The sequence below is a fragment of the Manis pentadactyla genome (genome assembly GCF_030020395.1).
Source record: "Manis pentadactyla isolate mManPen7 chromosome 15 unlocalized genomic scaffold, mManPen7.hap1 SUPER_15_unloc_1, whole genome shotgun sequence".
In the NCBI taxonomy this organism is placed as follows: Eukaryota; Metazoa; Chordata; class Mammalia; order Pholidota; family Manidae; genus Manis; species Manis pentadactyla.
Window position 1 is genome coordinate 5,259,705 of NW_026644588.1, and position 21,670 is coordinate 5,281,374.

Genomic DNA, 21,670 nt, shown 5'->3' on the forward strand with positions numbered 1-21,670 from the left:
GCCTCAGTGCTGGTGAGGCAGGGACCGTGGGTGCAGAACAGAGCAGGGTGAGGGCCTCCGGAATAAAACCCCTACTGAAACTCCATATTAAACAATTAAGCAAAGTCAGTCACATTAATTCTGTAAAGTAATATAAGCATTCTTGTGTGAGCTTAATTAAAACTAAAAATCCAGGAGTAACTTGGCCTGAAATGTTTGAATATCCGCCACATAAGAAAAGACCGCAGCATAGCCCATGTCTTCATTGTGTCAATTAAATGAGGTTATTGTAAAATGTACCGTAGCCTGATAAAAGGCCCGGCTTATTTTCTTTAACTTCACCCAGATGCTGCTTTTCTTCCTCTAGCCCTAATCAAATGATATGCAATGTAGGCGAGTGATAATGGCAAGTAAGCAAAATAATCTGGAAGACTGATAAGAAACTTAGTGTCTCTTCAAAGATAAGCATTAGGGGACCCTTTTGCAGGTCTGCATCCCTGGCCCTTTGTCTCTCACCTGCCTATAAATCCCCTAGACTGTGCATCACCCCGGGGCTATCTTATCCCCTCCGGGCAGGGGCAAGCCAGGAGCTCTGTCCTCTGCTTTATCTCTAAATAAAAGCCTCGCACATGCTCTCCTACCTTGAGTGTTTGCAAAGTTCATTCTCTGAGCCTGTGAACAAGAACTCCATCATCAGCTTCTCTGAAGAGCCCGAAGACGGGGAGCCCCCAGAGCCCGTGCCTGGGTGCAGAGGAGCGCACCAGGGGCCAGAGGGCCCTGCCACCTCCCCAGCACACGCCGGGTGGGGCAGGTGCGCTGCAGCCCACAGCCATGTGAGCCTGGTGGCCCAGCACCAGCAGCCCAGGCCGTGTTGTACTTGGGGCCCCTGCACACACTGGGGGAGGACGGACCGCTGACCCAGTGACCACCCACCAGGCCCAGGGCTGCTGCTTTGTTTCTGGGCCCAGAAGCTCTTCTGTGTGAGGTTGAGGCGGGTGGGCCGTGCAGGATGACATGTCTGAGTTGTGCCACAGCCCTGCCAGGGGCCCGCCTGCCCTCCTCCTGCCCAAACCTAACTCCCTTTGTGGCCGGGGAGCCTGAGGTCATCCCTTGGGACCACCGTGTAGGCAGATGGCTCTGAGGGTGCTGTGGGAAGGTCCAGGGGAAGGAGGGCGGGGTGGCGTGGGTGTCCCGATTTTCCCTCCTGTCACCTGGTCACCTGAGGCTGTGAGGAGGGCCCACGTCCGCTTCCCCAGTCCCAGTCTGGGGCTCCCCCTGCAGCATAAGGCCTGGAGACCCTCTCCATCCTGGAGCCTCTCTCCATCCTGGAGCTCCCCAAGGGGGTGTTTGTGCTGATCCTGGAGCTCCCCTCCAGGCCAGGCCTCCCCTCCTGGGAGGGTGAGCACATCCTGAGAGTCCTGGGGGAGCGTATGGGGAGAATCAGAGCCAAGTGCCTCCGCTCAGCCTCCCCAGTCTTTTGTCGCAGACATCAGGCCGCTCAGCCAGGACCCAGGAGCGGGACACCAGGGGCCTCACAGCAGCCTGGCCTGGGGATGGGCGGCTGAGGGGCACCATGGGGGAAGACTGGGAACCCGGGAGCTTTGGGGGGTGCTCTGAGGTGTGAAGCGTGGAGAAAGTGGGCTCAGACAAAGCCCCCCCAGTGGAAGGCGTGCACCTCTTGGAGGTGCTTTGAGAGACCAAGTTCAAAGTTTTTCGCAAAGGAATTTTCTGGAATGTGTGGAGCAGCTGTGTCTCATTAAATGGGACGGTGCTAGACTGGCGCCCTGCAGCCGTGGGATCTACTTGGGTACATCTGCAGTGGTGTTCAAGACGTGAAGAGACACCCTGGGGCTTCTAATCAACAAGTTTCGGTGTCTGATCATAATCTATAGGTGACAGGAAAGAAGGTTCAGTTTCTGTTTGAACAGGCCTCCACAGTGTTGCCGAGGTGTGCCCCCCTGGGGCTTGGAGCACCCTGCTCTTCCTGAGCACCTTATGGGGGGAGGACAGAGGATGGAGGACAACCTGGCGGAGGTCAGGGCCACCCTGCATCAGAGAGTTTGAGGGCTGGGGTGGGGTGGGCTGGGGCGCACGGAGTCCGCAGGAGGGGCAGAGCTTTGAGAAGAAAGAGCAGTGTGGTGGCAATCCGTTCAGCATTTATTACATTCTGCACAGAGATGACCCCAACCCCCAGGAACCATAAACCTCAGAGACAACACCCAGACCACACTGTGCCTGGGGAGGCTATTTCTCAGGGATGACGGGAGGAAGTTGCACCGGGGGCTCCCCTGTAAGCAAGCCCCGGGACCCTGCGACAGTCGGCCACCCCTGCATCCTCGGATGCCTCCGCTGGGCACCAGGAGGCCGTGGTCCCACGCGGCACTGCGCCGTGTCTATGTCCGTCCCGGGAAAGGCCGGGCCTGGTGAGGACAGCCCCCACCTATTCCTGGAACCCTGTGGCTACGACTCGGTGGCTGACGGCGCCCAGGCAGGAGTTGGTGTCACGGCGGGAGGCCACCTGCACGAAGGGGAACATCCTCCACACGGTGGGGCGGCTCGCCTCTGTCCAACGGGCCACGAGCAGAGGGGACGACACCGCACGAAGGTGGCCAGGTGCGCCGCAGCTACATACGGGTCCTTGAGGATACAGCGGCAGCCGGGGGAGCTGCCCGAGTCTGCCGACGGAGGAGGTGCCAGAGCAGCCGCCCCAGCAGAGGCGCAGGATGAGCAGCGGGAGGAAGAGGAGCAGCAAGCAGACTGGGGTCCTGGGGCGCCAGGGGCCGCCTGCCCGGAGGGGAAGCAGCTCTCCTCCACATGCAGCCAGGACACCAGCAGGGCCGCGGGCCCGATGACAGCAGCTACAGGGCCACGCGGGTGATCAGAAGAGACCGGTCATCCCAGGTTCCCCCCATTATCCTGCTTCCACCCCGTCCCCACTGCCCTCTGGGCCCCGGGCCCTGCACGGAGGGTCCTGTCAATCACCAGCACCCGGGGGGTCCCTGTCACGGGAAGGCTCCTGAGCGTCACCTACTCAGAGAGGAGGAGGCTGGGTCCCAGAGGGGAAGGGAACCACCCTTCAGCCTGACAGGCCTGGTCGGCAGTGGAGCTGGGACCCCAGCCGCCCCGGTCTTTAGGACGCCCCCACGCCCAGCATGGCCCGAAGCTTCCCTGAGGCTGGGGAACAGCCCGCCCCCTGCCGATCGCCCCAGCCCAGAAACTCACCTGGCCCTGGCCCGTAAGTTTAAATCTTGAGGGACCTGAAGAACTTTAACAGTCCTTTTCTGCCTGCCCTCTGACCTGGGGGCTCCAGGTGGTAGGACAGGCCGTAGCTGCAGGACAGAGGGCCACCTGTGAGCCCCTGGAGCCACATGGCAGGGGGCCCTTCCCCCAGAGCCTGCCGGCAGCTACAGCCCACACCCCACTCCTGGCAGCCTCACCTCTGCTCCTCACGCAGGAGCTTCAGTCTCTGGAAAAAGGACAGGAAGTGCTCCTTGGGCTCCAGGTCATACTGCCTGGCCAGGAACCTGTATATGACGATCTCCTCTAGGAAGTCAGTGACCTGGGGCAGAGGAAGGACAGGATGCAGACAAGGAGGGGGTTGAGGAGTGGGGCACTGCGATGGTCCTGGATCTTTGCTCACGGAAACCCGCCTTGCTTCCAATGCCATCCAGCCCTGCCTGTTCCCACTGTTGGGTCTCCAGCTCCTCCTCCAGGAAGGCGGCCTTGATGCCACCCCATCCCCCACCTAACAAAGCCTTTAGTGTCCTGAGCCCTGCATGTCTTAACTCTCTCAACACGCGTTACACCCAGGGGATGGCCCGGACAAGGTCCTGCCCGGGGGGTCTTGACTACATCCCTCACCTTTCATGGCTGGGCACTCAACTCTCTCTATTTTATACCATCACCCTGGAAGGCAGCAAGGCGGCCAAAGTACATCGGAAACAGCCCTCTGAGCCCAGAAGGAGGCCGGAACGTCCCCACCCTTTCTCAAGGTGGAGGACCGCCAGGGCCCTCCAAGGGGCAGGCCTGCCCAGAAACAGCACCCGGGCCTGGCCCGGGCTCGGGGCTACCGAGAAGCGGGGACTGCACTGGGGAGCTGAGGCCTCAGGCGGGAAGGCACTGCCAGCCCCCCGATGTGCTTCCTGCCCTGAAGGAGCAGCATCCCTCCCCCAGGGCAGGGCCTGACGGGGAGACCAGTCCTGCCCACATGCTGCCCCCTGGAGCCCTCAGCCCCACCTGCCCTGGGGCCAGGACCGGGCTTAGGTGGGTCCTTCTGGCAGTCCTCTCCAAGAAGCCCAGGTCCTGGGGTGGAGGGGGGACTCAGGAGGGGGGTGGCTGGTGCTGAGAGGTCCGGGCTCACTGGGGGCTCTCTCCTCCCTAAAGCTCACCATCCTGCCCCCCTGAGCCCTGATGGATCACTCACGTCCACATGATGTTCCTGTTGTTTCTCTAAGGCTTCGTACAGGATCAGTCCGAGCGGCGGGATCATGCCCTGTGCCACCGGGGTGGGGAGGTGATGAGTCCCCACCTGCCGCAGGGGTGCCCACAGAGCCTCCCCTGAACCCCACACCCGCAGCCCCCAGCTCCCTTGGACCACCCACCCTGTGCGGCCTCCCTCCTTCCCTTCCACCTGCTCTCCCCTCCTGGTCCCTCCCAGGGTTGGCTTTTGGCCAGTCCCAGGTCCTGTGGTCCCTGCTCCTGTCCTCCAACTTCCCCCTGTACCCAGCTGCTCTCGCCCTCCTCCTGGTCACCCCAGAGCTGGCAGTTCAGAGCTTGTGGGACCAGGAGCAGGTGCAGGGTCACCCCACCGCCCCGACCCTGGCCACGCCACGCTCACCTGCGTCTTCATATCCTGGGATGCCCTGGGGGACGGCGGCCATCGCCTCAACATGGCCCTCGCCTCCTGCAAGGTGCACGACGCTCAGGTGCTCATGCTCCCCTCCCACGTGGCCTCCCACAGCCAGACCGTGGTGGATGGATGGCTCGCCCGAGCCCCCTGGCACCTACGCTGTCCCCACCTCCAGCAGGCTCTCAGCCTAGAGCGACCCCAGCTCCAACACACACAAACTCATGGGGGTCCTTGGGCCACGGCCGCCGCCCTGAGAGGGTCAGGGGAGGTCCCTCTGCCTCCCAGGGTGCCCTGAGCCCTCACTGTCACCCGGCTATCAGCACGGCTCCCCTCCCATGACCAGGGGGGGTGCACAAAGCTGAAGCGCGTCTTGGGCTCCCTGGACCCTGCTCACCAGGGAGGCCCACACCCCAGGGTGACGGCAACCCTCCATGTGCACATGAGGAGCCCGAGGCCACAGAGGGTCCGTGACAGGCTCAGAGGACCCAGGGGACAAGCCGACGTTGCTCAGCCACGGGCCCCAACCCTGCTGCCGACGCCACGCCATCCCCAGCCCTGACCGGGGGTCTGTCCCCTGGGTCCTCACTGGATGCCAGGCCCACAGTCAAGTGGAGCCAGGGAGGGAGACAGACGAGGCCCTCATAGGCCTGGGGGACCCTACTTTCCCCATCAGCTTCCCCGTCTCACCCCGCACTCCTCGAGTCTTCCCCAAAGCTTTGCCACAGCGCGGCAGAGGACTTGCCCCAAGGACCCCTCCCTTCCAGACCTCCAGCCCCCATTTACCTTGAGGAGCTGCTTCCCTTTAAGCCCCTTGTTCCTCTTTTTAAGTTTTTTGTAGATCCAGGAGCTCTTCCTATGGGGAGGGGAGAGGAGGAGGGACGCATGTGGCCAGCAGGCGGAGAGTCCCGGGGCCGACCCCTTTTCCTGGAGATCCTAGAAGGCCCACTAGCCCGCAGGAGGCTTTCCACCATGGCCCTGAGCTCCGGGGAATCCGTGGCCTGTGGAGGGGCCTTCATGTTTCCCCCCGGGGCCTCCATTCCCAGTTCTCCCAGGGGCGAATCTGCTTTGGGCAAGGTCGCTGTCCTTGGGGCAGAGACCTCCTGCTGCAGAGCACAAGCTCAAGATCTCCAATGGGCTTCAACCCACACCTAACATTGCAGGAAACTGATTCCTGCAGGGGTACCCGTGGCCTAACCCACAGGGGCCCCCAAGAGCCCGCCATCCCCGCCCCTAGGCTCTGCCGCCTCCCAGGAAGTCCCAGCCCACTGAGGGACACTGCAAGGTGTAGGGGTGTCCCTGTCCACTCAGGTGCCCTGGTCCCAGGGACAGGGCTACCCACCAGGAAACATGTGCCCAGGTGCTCTCCAGGCGACGTACAGGAGGGCGCTGCAGGGCGAAGATGATGGCACGGAAGGACTCGAAATTTCTGAGAGCCAGACACTCCTGGGAGGGAAGACAGAGCTGAGAGCGTGGCCTGCTTCTCTGCTTCTGTCCCCCCATGAACTCCTGTCCTTAAGGAGACAGACACCCAGGGAGCCCAGCACACCTGGTACCTGGTGAGCAGCCCTCCTGGGTGGAGGACTGTGGCTCAACCCAAGGAAGGGGCCGGGGATGGCTGTCCCTCCCCCGGGGCCTGCGAGTCCAGGTCCGCACGCCCCTGGCAGGAGGCCCCAGGGACCGTGCAGGGTAGACCGCAGGCACCCATCCTGAGAGCTGGCCAAGGAGGGGACCCCGGGGGCCGTCCCATGACAGACCTTGGCCACCTGGATCCAGAATTCCACCACTCGGGCCCTGTCCTGGGCCATCCTGCTCGGGGCCCTCAGGCAGGAGGAGATGACCCAATGAAACGTGGTACCAAACTGCCTGATGACGTTAAGGATGTTGGGGGCCAGGAGCACAATGGCTTCCCTCAGTGGTTGTCTCTCTACGTAGACCTTGCATTCACCACATTCAACCCTACTGTACAGCTCCTGGGGATGATAAGAGGTGTCATCCAGCTGTGCCCCTGGTGCCCCTGTTCCCAGGCAGGGTCACTGGTCAGAGCTGGGGCCCAGGCAGCTGGGGACGTGCTGTGAGCCTTGTGGCCGTCCGGACTCCAGACCCCGTCCACTGAGGCGCCCAGGACCGGATGCACAGGGCCCCACAGTGATGGGGCACAGAGGGGCTTTGCTCACAGGGACCCTCACTCACGTCCTCCCTGAGGCACAAGGCAGCTCACGCCTGCCCAGCCTGGGGCATCTGCCTCCCATGCTGCCACCCCGTGGATCCCGCTCCCCACTCAGGTGCAGTCTCCCCTGAAACAACTCCACCCAGGGCCTTTGTTGGTGTCTGTGTCTCCCACGCAGTCAGGTCCATGGCAGGGGCCTCTGAAGTGCGGAGGCCATAGGAGCCTGCCAGGCCAATGGCCCGAGTACCTAAGGCCCTGGCAGCACCTCCCTGAGCACCCCTCCCCTGCCCTGCCCCTCCCTGCCCGGCCAGGCCCTGCCCACCTTCCCTCCGCTCCTCCTCCTTGGTCTGCAAGGATCCCTAAGGGCCAGCCCTACTGTCCCCGTGTGGTCAGTGAGGGCTTGGGGGTGAGGAGAGTCTCTCAGGGCACATGGTGAGTCCGTGGGGAAGCTGGGACGTGGGCCCACATCACAGGAGTCCACGTCAGGGGCGGGCAGGTCTGGGGCAGCCCGTGACACAGGGAAGGCCCACCCCCGACCCCGAGAGCCCGCTCCGCTCACCGCACACATCAGGGTCAGCTGCTCGGCCACCAGGCGTGGGGCAAACGCCAGGATGGTCCGCACCCTCTCCCTCGGCAAATCCCGGGTGCTCACGGCACAGGGGCTGGTGGGCTCCAGGACCACCTCTGGCTCTGCCAGGCCCTGTGCCATTCCTGCAGGTGACACGGGCCCCGCACCCGAGGACTCACGGGGCTCCAGCTCGGGGCCTGAGACCAGTCCTGGGATGTCCCAGGGGCTCGCAGCACAGGGGCCGGTGGGCTCTGGACCTGGACCTGGCTCTGCCACACCTGGTGCCATTCCAGCAAGTGCCCTGGGCCCCAGGCCCGAGGGCTCATGGGGCTCCAGCTCAGGGCCTGGCCCCTGGGCTGAGGCCACTGCTGGGACATCCTCCGGCTCTGCAGGGGCGGAAGCAGGTGACACCGGCCGTCGCTCCAGCACAGGGGTCTCAGGGAGCTCCTGGACCGGCTCAGGCGACGAAACCGGCCCTCCCCGTGTCTCTGGAGCCAGCTGCGTCTGCCGTGGTTCTGGAGCAGGACACAGAGAAAGGGTCACCGTGGGCCTGATTCCCCGCGCCTTAGGATCACAGGAGAGCCCTCACTGCCTTGAAGGGAACCCCAGTCTGGGAAGCCCACCCTACATGGTCCTCTGGCCGCAGCCCCTCACCTTCCAGCTCTGCCACCGTGGGCCCCAGGTGCTCCTCCTGGACCAAGTGGTGGAGGACTTGGCCCTCCAGGGTGGATGAAAGCTGGCTGGCATCGATGGCGCAGGGCACATGCTCGGGCTCCCAGGCAGGGCGCCTAGCCTGTCCCATCCTGCAGCTGGGGTAAGGCCTGGGGGTGGCCGAGTGAGAAGCCTGGTCTTTCCAGCCACACTGCCCTCCGGGTCCACCCTTGTGTGGGCCTGGCCGCTGTGCACTCCCCTGCCTGTCCAGGCCCCTGCCCCTCCCCCTTCCTGACCCTGCGTGTCTGTCCTGGGACCCCATCCTCTCCCATGCTCCCGACTAGGAAGTCCCCAGTCGCCAGCCCGCCCATGCGAATCCAAAGATGAGTGACCTGCTGGGCTCTCCCTGCCCCAAGGCCTAAACGCCTCCTCCACCCATTTTGTGCACATAGGCAGTGCCCCCTCCTGGCCCAGTGAACGCTCACTTTCTCAGATCCTCCTCTGGCCCCTTGTCATGCCCCCCATTACATGAGGAGGCCGTGAGGGTATCACCCGTGATGCTTCCCGGCTGTGACCTGCGGATGACGCCTGAAGTGACTGCCCGACTCCACACGGGATGGGGTCCCAGTACTGTGTCTGCTTCCTTCACTCAGTTATGCTAAGTGACCCCAACGGGTCTGCACAAAGTGGGTGCTGCATACCTATTGTGGCTGAAGGAAGTCCTACCCGAACCTTCCCAGGTACCCCTCTGCTGTCCCCAGAGGTCCCTCGTTGTGGCCATGATGAGGACAAGGACCGGGCACAGCCCCAGGGAATCGTGAGCCTCCATTCCAAAAGGCTGCTTCCCATGTGCTTTTCCAAGTGAGCCAGGCTTCAGGCCACTGACGGGTGAGGCCAAAGGCTTTTCATCGGGTAAAGAGAAGTAAGCCCCGAAGTGGCCCAGCTTGGCCGGCCGTCCTTTCTGCACTGCCGGGCGCCAGGGGAGCCCCTCTAAGCTCCTCCCATGTTCCCCATGGGCACCCTAGCAGGCTGATCGCCAGCCACCCTGCCCGTCAGAGGAGCACGCTGAGGCTCAGACACATGTGGGGACACTCAAGACACACCGTGGGCTGTGGGCAGAGGCCCGACTGTGCCGAGGAGGGGGTGGGTGCTCACCGGGGGAGCCGCTGGCCCGTGGTGGGCTGGTCAGCGTCCTCGGGAGGGAGGGTGGCCTCGGGAGCGCTCCGGCTGGTGTTTGGAGCTGGTTCCACTCGTCCCGTGTGCTTTCTCCCCTTCCTCCTCACGCCTGTCCGGGGAGCCCTGCGCTTGGGGACCTCAGTCCCATGGACAGATGGCTCAGGTTCACGCTGAGGGGGGCAGCAGGGAGATAGTCGGTGGGAAACCCAGGAACCACCAGGAGGGAGGTTTGCAGCTCACCCGAGAGCCCCCAGCGCCCTGGGATGCAAGCAAGGAGAGGCACGGACTGCCCCCGGGAGCGAGGTTCCAGGCCCTCTGGAGTGGGTCTGTTGACCAGTCTCGTGGGGCAGTCCTGGGGTGTAGGCAGCCTGCCCCGGGTCCAGGGAGATGGAGTAGGTAAATCCATCCATGAGCTCCTCCTCACTCCCCAGTGTGGAGCTCTTCACAGCCGTAGCCTGGTAGCGGGCTAGGAGGCAACCGGGGCTGCGTGGACCTCCCCACAGGGGGCAATGTGGAACCCAAACCCTGCCCCCGAGATCAGGCACACAGGGCCATCTGCCTAGACCTCCAGTCCCTGGGGGAAGGAGAGGACACCCCCCAGGCTCAGGACTAACATGTGGGTGGAAGCTCCTGGTCCCGACACTCACCGCCCCCTCCTGCCCAGCCTTCAGTCCCCCCCATGCCCCACGCCCTCCGCACACACACAAGGAGCCGGGGGAAAGGTCAGCCCGGGACGGCTCACACTCGTGGCCTGGCCCTGGAGTGGCCCGCTCTGGGCTGCCCTGTGTTACCTCGGGGCTCCTCGGGACACACAGACAGAGGCGAAGGTGGTCTCTCAGCCAACGCCCACAGCGAGCAGGAAGACTCTTCCTCTCGGCTTCCCTGACTCCCACGCCTTCAGAAGGCTCCGCACAACAAGACCGCATGTTGCTCTGTCGAGCGCCTCCGGTCAAGTGAGCAGGACTGGGGTCTGCGACCAGGAGCTGGGTTCCGTCCGGGTCACAGTTCAGGTTCTACTGGGCGTATCTTCAGTGACATCACTTCTTCAAGGGTCCATTTCCTGGGCCCCTCCCTGAATTCAGACTCGCCCCCATGCCCCTCTGGGCTGCTGACTGCCCACCCTCCTGGCCCTTGCCGTGCATGAGTACACAGATCTCCACCAGAGCCCTCCCCTCGCTCTTTGGCAATGACACCAGGGTCCCAGCTCTGAGGAGACAAGAGCTGAGCTCAGGCCGCTTTTTGTCACCAGTTCCCTGTCACGCTGAAGCCACAGCAGCTGCCCAATGTCCCAACCTGCACAGGGAGGGTCATGCCAGACATTCCTCCCTAGGGACACCCCCAGGGATACATGGATGACCCCTCCAGCTCCTGGGGGCTGGTGTCACGTGTGTGCGACGCACAGACTCAGAGATGGAAGAATGCCAACCAGGCTTGGCATGGAGCGTGGAACACCACGCAAGTCAGGCCGGGGTCTGTGCCTTGTGATCTTGGGCAAGTCGGTCTCACGCTAGGCTGTTTTCAGGTGTGCACCTTGAAGGGGCAGCAATGAGAGGAGATACAGGTGTTGCCATCTACTGGCATCCACCTTCCAAAGGTCCGGGTTGCTCTCAAACTATGTGCTTTTCAGACCAAACAGTAAATGGGTCAGAGTAGCACACTGGAAATGAGGTCTATGCTGCCTCTGAAATCCGAGGTGGTCCACCCGGCTGCTGTGCCCTTTGTGTGTGGGGGGTGGAGGAGGGGTCCAGGTACAGCACCTTATTCATCACCTTAGGAGAGCTTGGCATGTCCACACGATAGACTTCTAGAAACTTCTCTAAGATGAAAGGTCCCTGAATTTTTGTTGGATTTATTTCCCACCTTCTGACACGTGACTGTGCTATCAACATGCCTAGATGAGCTGTACTTCCTGATCACTGGGTCCAGTCAGCCTAGTACCATCACTGGGATGGGCCAGTGTGACATCTTCTGGAAGGAAAAGGAGATGAAGGTTCCTTCTGACTAAATGACAGCCTAAGTCTGGAGGTCTGATATGCCTCTGAGATAGTTTTCTCTCCTTGCCGGCTGAAAGCTAACTGCCCTGCTGGTCTTTACTCATAGGAGGAGAACAGAGAGCATTTTCCTGACCAATACTTACACACTGGGTGCTTGGGGATCAAGTGATGAAGCCCCACGTGCAGCAGTAGCTGCAATTTGAGACACTCCGATCACGGTGATAATCATGCACAGTCATCTCCAAGATCCATCCATCCGTTTTCTGAGTAGGCCCCGTGAGTGACTTCAATAAGGGTATGTGGAAATCACCACCCCGACATCTTTCAAGTCCGTGGTGGTAACTCCAGTCTGTATCCTCTCCTGGAAGGCATTACTGCTTTCAATATATACTTCGGAGGGAGTTCTAGAGGCTTGTACTTGCCCTGCCACACAGCACGAACTCCTGCCCGGCACAGTCCCCCGTGGCTAGCAAGGAGGAAGCCGGGAGCTCTGCGTCCCTGAACAGCTCGACCCTGTGGCCTCTGACACTGAAGGAGCGGCACTGCGGGCACTTGGTCGGGGTGGGGGGTGCTGCTCCTGATACCAAGACCCGGTCCTCGTCCCTGAGATCAAATCACAAAACACAACGACCAGGTTTTGAGGAAAGGAAAGAATAGTTTATTGACTTGCTAGCAAACGAGGGAGTGGCAGGCTCCTGCCTTAGAGAAGCACCGTCCTCCCGACACACAAGCGGTCAGGGCTTTTCGAGGGGAAACCGTGGGAGAGGGGCTAGGGTGCAGACACATGAAGTAGGCAGCTTGCAAGGGCCCAAGCAGACATTCCTGCACTGATTCACTAGCTTTCTGTTTTTCTTTTCTGCTCCTCCTCAGTCCCCGGGCACTGGATGCTTGCGGTTGAACAAAATCAGCTTTCCGCTTTAACTCTGACCCTCAGACGCAGAAAATCTAGAGAAGAAGAAGAAACTGCCGCCCCGCCCCACCCCCGCCCATTAGTGGACAAAGTTTCTGGGGCTGTTTGAGTTCACTTTCCAGTAAATGTTAGTGTTCAGTTTTGAACAAAGATTTGATTCCCCTTTTGTTCTATTACAAATTTATCTCTTACTGTTACATTCCCTTAAGAGCAGCCCCAAAACAGATCATGAAATGCCTTGAGGGAGAGTTTCTGACTTTATTCCCCCGAAGATAGCCACAAGTTGAAAAACACAGCTCTAAGCGTTTATTGGAATATCAGTGCTGGCTGACAAGACAGGAACTGCCATCTGCGGTTCAGATTTCCAGTGGACGTGGCCCATGTGTTCAAATTGTGCAAATGTTGCTGTTAGAATCAGCAAGGGAGTGTCTCCTTGCAACTGCCTGGAGCCGGCAGCCTTGCATTTAATACTCGCAGGCAGAATTTTCTCAAGAGCCCCTCCCCCACTTGTAGCACATGGACAAGTTGGGGAAATGAGAAGAGGGGACCCACGGAGGCCTTTATGTCCAGACCTACTGCCCCACTCCTTAGCTCGATGACATACACACCTCATTGTATCTGTTTTAATATATGTATTCAATAGTATATATTACACAGTATAATAATACCTCATGTTATTTATCCTTGAACCTCTCATGTATGAAGGGTTCCCATGCATACAAAATTAAATTTGATATTCTGCTTATCCGTCTAATGTCAGTTTAATTATTGCACCAGTGAGAAGAACCTTGACCTTTTCTTCCCCAACAGCCTATGCACTCAGCATGACTTTGTCAAGGTACAACCATGTTGTGACTAATATCAATTCTTCATTCTTTGAAAAAAAGGAGCAGGCCCAAGATGGGGTAACTCAGGCTAAGCCCCATATCTGGGCTTAATAATAAGCCGATATTTAATAATAAAGAAAGACTTAATACCTAACCTATTGTAGTTTTGGCCTATCTCAAGACTATGATCTTGATCAGTCAATTTGGAATTGCTAGTCATCACTAGTGAGGTAATTTGCCCCGTAGACTCCCACAGAAAGGTGTCTTAAGCCTAAAAGTATCTTTTCTTTCCTAAAAAGCCTTTCCTTCCCTACAGCCCTTCAGAACATGGGATATAACGCCTGTTTTTACTGAATGGCTGAATAAAACCAATTAATCGTCAAATTCACTCAGCTGAATTTTGGTATGTAACAATTTTTGTGACCCAATAATATTCCTCTGTACGGATATATCACACTTTCTTGACCTATTCATGCCTTAACGGACATTTCGGTTGTTTCCAGCTTTTGACTATGATAAATAATGTTGCTATAAAATTCATGTACAAGTTTTTTGTCCAAAGATATGCTTTCATTTTTCTTGGGCATATACCTACGAGAGGAAGTAATGGGTCATATGGTATTTCTAGGTTTACTTTTTGAGGAACTGCCAGACTGTTTTCCAAAATGGCTACACCATTTTATATTCACATCAGTGTGAATATAAAGATTTCATATTTCTCCATATATTTCTGCACTTATTATCTCACCTTTTGATTCTCGCCATCCCGGTGGTTATGAAGTAGTATCTCACTGGGGTTTTGGTTTGCGGTTCCTCGTTGACTAATGGGGTCTTTTCTTGAGCCGCTTGCATGTCTTCCTCAAAAAAAATGTGAATCAGAACCTTTGCTGTTTTTAAATTGAGTTATTTGACTTTTTATAATTAAGTTTTAAGAGGTCTTTTGATACTTTCTATTCAAGTCCCTTATGAGATACATGATTTGCATAATTTTCTTCCATCAGTGGATTGTGTTTTACTTTAATGTTTAAAATTTTTCAGGCTAGGCTGTATTTTCGTTAAATACATGAATTTACTCCAAATCGCCTTTCAGAGAGGTCACAACGATAATTTTGAAAATTATCAGCAAGAAAAAGCGTATTGTCACACACAGGGCAGCTCTAGACAATTGGCGTACAATGTTGTGCTTACAGGTAATATGGTACACTTGAACATTGTTGTGTAGGTCTCGCGCTGTGTGTTTTACTACAATAAGAAAATTAGTTGGTGTCAAGAGTTTTTTTTTTAATGAAGCTTTAAAAAAAAAAATTAAAAGGCTTTAAAAAAAAGAATAACTCATAGCCACCTCCTGAGCTGGAAAAAGGCCAATCAGCACTCCGGTATCGTCAGTAGGCAGCTCTCTGGGCCCTGATGGCCTAATTACTTCTCAAAGGCTCTGCCTCCTAATACGAATACCTTGGAGTTTACGATTTCAACATACAAATTTTCAGTGGAACACAAGACATTCATAGCAAGAAGCTATGAAACCATATAAACACAGAGATAAGCTAATGGTGTGGGCACAACATCCAATGGCGGGTTGAGAGTTAGGAAGGGAAGTCACTCTTTCCTCAGGGAGCAGGAATATGACCAGTTAGAAGACTGTTCTGAATTCTAAGACCTGCTTGGAGTGAGGAGTGGAGATGGAATTTCACAGCAAGGGAGGTGAAAAAAATAGGCAGAGACACTGTGACAATGGACAAAAAGGAGATTTGAGAAATGTAGGATGAAGAGAACTGGGTGAAAAACAACAACAAAATCAAGATGTACCTAAAATAAACAGGGATCTGGTGGGATCAGCTCTCAGAATACCAAGGGGTGTATTCCCCCCTAGACTCCTCCCAAGAGAAGGCTCTCTCATGGGAAGCATTCAAGGAGCAGCCGTCTACACATCCTCAGACACGCATAGTTGGGGAGGCTTCTCTGACCGACCCGACTATGCCTTTCTCAGCTGCCCAGCTGGCTGGTTCTGCCCCGCTCACCCACACAGATCCGACTGTGGGCTTCATCTTCTACCATCCACGGCTCTTCCCTCGTTCCAACTTGAAGAGTGTGTTTGGCTTGCTGGCTTCATACCCTGTTGGTGGGAAATAACGAGAGACTTAGACCTGCGGGATTGGGCTGGGATGTCAAGATGGGAGAATACTACATTTAGGGACTAGACAGTGTTCACATCAGCAAAGCAGAGACTTCTGTCAAGAGGGGGAACATTATGTATGCTTGTCTGACGCCAGAGGATCTGAGGAGCCACTGCTGAGAGCACTGTGGACATGCCAGAGATTTCAGCAGCTGGGAGAAAAGGCCACCGAAGGGGGCCCCCTGGTGACACAGGGGAGCTGTCCTCACCCACTGACACCAGGTCGCTGTAGTTCTCCAACATCACGTCCCGGTATAACATCACACCCTTCTGAGTGGGGGCCAGGAGCTGCCCTCCCCCCCAGGGGAAGTCCACGGCCACATCGTTGATTAACAGGGTTTCCTGTGATATCCTGCTGCTGTCCACTATAGGTGTTTGTCCACTCGTTGCTCCAGAAGGGACATAAAGGAGGGCAGTTTGCTTATTTTCACCACATAGGCTGCATCAACACAGGCAGTTTTCAAAAACAACATGCTAAAGAAGGAAAATACTATTGGAATAGTCTGCAATTTTACATTCAGTATGCCATTTATCCCACAAAGCAGAAGTCTCTGTAATAAGTAGCCATTAAATCCTCTTGCTAATCAAAAATCATACATACACCAACATTTGTTTGCCAAACACTATTCACAGGTGGGGTAACATCAGGATTAATAAAACATTATTCATCAAGGGCCTTCCCAGACTTGGTGAATCAGAATCAACCATGCAGACACAACAGATGCTAGAATTACAAGGGATAGCACATTTAATAGTGTATTTGAAATATTTTAAGGAATAAAGTATTTTAAAATGTCTAAAAAACTAGGATCTATAAAGAAACAAGCAGGCACATTTGGAAAAAAGTCTATCTGAAGAAACACACACACTTGTACATTAAAAGCACATCAGAGAAAAAAGGGGAGTCTACACACATAAACAGAATCAGAAATAAGAAAAAATCACTACAAACACAAGAGAAATACAAAGAATTATGAGAGAATACTACGAAAAATTATATGCTAACAAATTGGATAACCTAGAAGAAATGGACAACTTTCTAGAAAAATAGAACCTTCTAAGGCTGACCCCGGAAGAAACAGAAAATCTGAACACACCAATTACCAGCAACGAAATTGAATTGGTAATCAAAAAAACCCTAAAAAGTCCACTCCAGAACTACTAGAACTAATAACTGACCAGCAAAGTTGCAGGACACAAAACCAATACACAGAAATTTGCTGCATTCCTATATAGTAATGATTAACTAGCAGAAAGAGAAATCAGGAAAACCATTCCATTCACAATTGCATCAAAAATAAAATACCTAGGAATAAACCTAACCAACGAAGTGAAAGACCTACCCTGAAAACTACAAGACACTCATGAGAGAAATTAAATAGGACAACAATAAATGGAAACACATCCCATGCTCATGGATAGGAAGAATTAATATTGTCAGAATGGCCATCCTGCCTAAAACAATCTACAGATTCAATGCGATCCCTATCGAAATACCAACAGCATTCTTCAACAAACTAGATCAAATAGTTCTAAAATTCATATGGAACCACCAAAGACCCCGAACAGCCAAAGCAGTCCTGAGAAGGAAGAATAAAGCATAAAGCAGGGGGAATTACACTTCCTGACTTCAAGGTCTACTACAAAGTCACAATAATCAAGACAATTTGGTGATGGCACAAGAATAGACCCACAGACCAATGGAATAGACTAGAGAGCCCAGATATCAAACCAAGCATATATGGTCAATTAATATACAATAAAGGAGCCATGGACATACAATGGGGAAATGACACCCTCTTCAACAACTGGTGTTGGAAAAATTGAACAGCTACATGCAAGAGAATGAAACTGGATTATTGTGTAACCCCATACACAAAAGTACACTCAAAATGGATCAAAGACCTGAATGTAAGTGATCAAACCATAAAGCTCTTAGAAGACAACATAGGCAAAAATCTCCTGAATATTAACATGAGCAACTTTTTCCTGAACGCATCTCCTCGGGCAAGGGAAACAAAAGCAAAATTGAACACATGGGACTACATCAAACTTAAAAGCTTCTGTACAGCAAACAACACCATCAGCAGAACAAAAAGGCATCCTATAGTATGGGAGAATATATTTGTAAATGACATATCTGACAAGAGGTTAACATCCAAAATATATAAAGAACACACATACGTCAACACCCAAAAAGCAAATAACCCTATTAAAAAATGGGCAGAGGATATGAATAGACGGTTCTCCAAAGAAGAAATTCAGATGGCCAATAGGCATGTGAAAAGATGCTCCACATCGCTAATTATCACGGAAATGCAAAGTAAAGCCACAATGAGATATCACCTCACACCAGTTAGGATGGCCAACATTGAAAAGACTAGGAACAACAAATGCTGGTGAGAATGCAGAGAAAGGAGACCCCTTCTACACTGCTGGTGGGAATGTAAATTAGTTCAACTATTGTGGAATGCAATATACAGGTTCCTCAAAAAACTAAAAATAGAAATACCATTTGACCCGGGAATTCCACTCCTAGGAATTTACTCAAAGAATACAAGTTCTCAGATTCAACAAGGCATATGCACCCCTATGTTTATTGCAGCACTTTTTACAATAGCCAAGATACGGAAGCAACCTAGGTGTCCATCAGTAGATGAATGGATAAAGAAGATGTGGTACATATACACAATGGAATACTATTCAGCCATAAGAAAGAAACAAATCCTACCATTTGCAACAACACGATGGAGCTAGAGGGTATTATGCTCAGTGAAATAAGCCAGGCAGAGAAAGACAAGTACCAAATGATTTCCCTCATTTGTGGAGTATAATGATGAAGCAAAATTGAAGGAACAAAACAGCCACAGATTCACAGCCTCCAAGAAGGGACTAGTGGTTACAAGGGGGAGGGGTGGGGGAGGGTGGGTGGGGAGGGAGGGAGAAGGGGACTGAGGGGTGTTATGATTAGTACACATGGTGTGGGGTGGTCACGGGGAAGACAGTGTAGCACAGGGAAGATAAGTACTAACTCCGTGGCATCTTACTACACTGATGGACAATGGCTGCAATGGGATATGGGGGGGACCTGATAATATGGGTGAATGTAGTAACCACATTGTTTTTCATGTGAAACCTTCATAAGAGTATATATCAATGACACCTTAATAAAAAAAAGAAAGCCCATCAAAGGTATTAAAGGCATAATTGGTGAACGAGAAATTACCCAAAAGGCAGCACAGAGCTCCTGTGGTCAGGCAGAATATTCCCTAAGACTAGGTAACTCGCAGAGGGACTGAGAAGCCACTGAGCCCAGTTCTGCTGTTATGGTTTATTAGTTCATGGATACAGATTGACACCAGCCAAGGCAACCAGCACAAAAGCCAGAGTCCAGGAAAGTTCCAGACGTGGAATCCCAGCTGCCCCTGACAATGGAGTCATGTGGGCAGTGTTGCTTTGTGGCATCAACATGACAGGAGGCAGGGGGCACTGGCACCCGGGCAGGGTCACCTGAGCCTGGGCATCCAGTCTTCACTGCGCTTGACCCCTACAGCCTGGTAGGACAGGTAGGACGCCTTTGTGCATGTTCCCTCCCCAGCCACTCCCGACGCCACGTGACCCACAGCGCCCACCCTGAGTCACACTGAGTGACGCTCCACCCGTCTCCTTCGCCTGATCTCTATCCTTTTAACAGTAAGTGTGACCTGACTGCGACAGAGTTCTGTTCTTATTATGTCACACTCAGGCTTTGCGATTAAATATCAAAGCTCTGTGTCTGAGCTAGTTTGAACCGAGATCTGCCTGGCACAAGCACATGACCTTACAGTGGCTGTATTCCCTTACCAGATCCCCCCTTAACCTCCTAAGAACACAGCTCTCTTGCTACTTCCTTTAAGGAGTTTACTACCCAGAGGCCCCTTGGAGGAGCGCCAATCAGACATACAACTTGAATTTCTGAAATTACCTAACATTCAATGGCACACAAAACCACTTTTTCCCATGAAGACAGAAACACACAAACTACAGGCTCCACGCTTTGCCCCCAAAGGAGCAGACCCGACGCCGGGACTCCTGGCTCTGCAGCCCAAACTCTGGAGCTTGGGGGAAAGACTCCAAGGGCAGATCAGCACTTCCTGGCCATCACCTCGTTCCCATTTGCCACCACATGGCCACATGTCATGCTGATGAGCTCCCTGTGACTCCACATCCTCCAAGTTCACAGGAGGACGGACCTCACCACCCAAGCTGCCTCTGCCATCACGACGATCTGGTCAGGGCCCTCATTCCACGACACCACACAGGAAAAGGCGCGCAGCTACCTGCGGTGACACCCATGGGCAGAAATCGGTGAGGGCAACTTCTGAGAGACGCCGGGATCCACTCCTGTAAAAGTCAACTGTCCCTTCCCCGCAGGCCTCTGCGGTCCTGAGGCACAGCTGCTGAGCTTCCGCTTTGCTTTTAAGTCTCAAGTACTTTCAGTACAATGAATCTCCTCTCTTACCTACAGTGGCTACATCTTAACCACTGTCCCCAAAGGCACCAACTGCTTTTCCAGAAAATCCATGCGTCTCTGTGTGTGCTTGTGAGATATATGCATGGAGATATACATGTATAATACTTACACATCTAAAACCAGTCCTTGAAGAGAGATTTAAGCTTATTTGAAGGACTGAAGGGAAAGTAATGTTCACCAGGTGTGTCCAGCCACCGAGGGGTCCTGGGCCTCCTTAAAACTTCAGCCTCTCAACCACAGACACACATGGGCCTCCCCAGAGAATGACCACACGGACCTGTACAAATCCTCAAACCTGGAAAAGACATCACCATTCATGGTGACCTGCCCACTCCATCAGTTAGCCGATATAAATTTCCAAATTTGAATGGTATTCATTAACAAATACACTGTGGGCTGAACTCTTCTCCCAAAATCTCTATGTTTAAATATATACTTCAGCACATTGTTTCTTTGGAGGTAGGGTCATTAAAAAGGGTAGTTAAGATAAAAGTGAGATCATCAGGGTTGGCCCTAATCCAACATGACTGCTGTCCTTCAAGAAGAAATATGGACATAGAGAGGGTAGACCATGTGAAGACACAGGGAGAAGAAAGCCATCTGTGAGCCGAGGAGAGATTCTCAGAAGAAAGCAACCCTGCTGACACCTTGATCTCAGATTCTAGCCTCAAAAATCGTGAGGGAAAAAATCTGCTCCTTAAGTCCCTCAGTCGTGGCACTTTATGATAGCCCTAGCGAACTAATACAACACCCTCAACTCCAGTTCTCCATCACTGAGCCATACAAAGCAGAGTGACCCGCTGAGACCCCCAAACCCTGACCTCTAACCCAGCACACCAAATTATGCAGTTACTGCTTGGCAAACAGCACACTTAATACTGTTAAGTACAATTTTTATGAAGGCAAGAGTGTATAGCAATCTACGATATAAATTGGTTTGGCCTTATTCAAGAGGGCAACCTGGAATTACCTATCCATTAACATTTTTTACCTGGGATGCCAGCCTCTGAAAGGTGAGTTCAGCACCTGATCTTCAGGGGTCAGGGCAAGCCTGGGCAGCCCATTTAGGGGCCCTGACTGCTTATTTCAGTGCGAAAGATGCCATGACTGCCACGATAGAATGTGAAGATTGACAAGAAGTAGAGAGATCTGAAGTCTGAGTTGAAGACAAATCCATTCCTGGTTCTTTGCTTTACAGTATCTGTCCTGAATCCATCCTGTTAGACGCCATTACTTGGCATGTTTTATTCATCAGTATATCCCGGTGGGTACCTGCGTACGAAACGGGTCTCCTGCGGCTGCGTAGTAGCCGCAGGAGACGCAGCCGCCATATCGAAGAGTCAGTAGGTTCGCGAGCGCCGCTAGGAGGAGCTGCTCCCGCGTCTCAGTCCTTGCTCCGGCCCGCATTCCCGTCCCCGCACGGAGCGCGGCGGAGCCCAGATGGTGGACCGGCGCTGTGTTCGGCTGCGCCTTCCTCCCGGCGCGCAGGCCCCGGCGGCCCCGGCGATCGGCCCGGACTTCGAGCCGCCGCCCCGGCCGGACCTGCGCTCGTCCAGCTCTGCCGCCTCCAGCCTTGCACCGTCGTACCTGCTGCGGAGCGTCCAGAGCGGGCCCCGCTTCAGGGGTGAAGGCGACAGCGACGGCTCTGCGGGCCGGAAGGTACGTGGCCGCCGGGCCTGGAGGGGGCGCGTGGACCCCTGCCTCCGCCTGCGGGCGCGGCGGACCGGTGAGGGGGCGGGCGTGCGAGGGGCTCGGCCGCGTTCCCGGGGCCGGGGGGCGGCTGACGCGGGTGGGGGATTCGCGGGGCCCGGCCTGGGGCCGCGCCGCCGACCTGCCACTGCCGCGCGGGCCGGCGTCGCAGGC

General features: G+C 54.7%; 1 protein-coding gene and 1 long non-coding RNA gene across 2 annotated transcripts; both read right to left on the reverse strand.

Annotated features, from left to right (window-relative positions):
- Window positions 1-2,091: 2,091 nt before the first annotated feature.
- Window positions 2,092-10,706, reverse strand: LOC130682272 (ral-GDS-related protein-like). The gene is made up of 13 exons (XM_057496587.1): window positions 10,182-10,706; window positions 9,370-9,560; window positions 8,700-8,789; window positions 8,218-8,384; window positions 7,555-8,078; window positions 6,583-6,798; window positions 6,168-6,271; window positions 5,612-5,681; window positions 4,817-4,882; window positions 4,403-4,471; window positions 3,417-3,538; window positions 3,202-3,308; window positions 2,092-2,837 (listed from the first exon to the last, which is right to left on the reverse strand). Exons 1-12 carry the CDS (start codon window positions 10,314-10,316, stop codon window positions 3,221-3,223), a joined length of 1,842 nt encoding a protein of 613 aa, XP_057352570.1. The 5' UTR covers window positions 10,317-10,706; the 3' UTR covers window positions 2,092-2,837; window positions 3,202-3,220.
- Window positions 10,707-14,927: 4,221 nt separating this feature from the next.
- LOC130682277 (uncharacterized) lies at window positions 14,928-21,067 on the reverse strand. Its single transcript, XR_008995511.1, has 2 exons — window positions 20,799-21,067; window positions 14,928-15,234 (listed from the first exon to the last, which is right to left on the reverse strand). It is a non-coding gene; the product is annotated as an uncharacterized LOC130682277 (long non-coding RNA).
- Window positions 21,068-21,670: the final 603 nt, after the last annotated feature.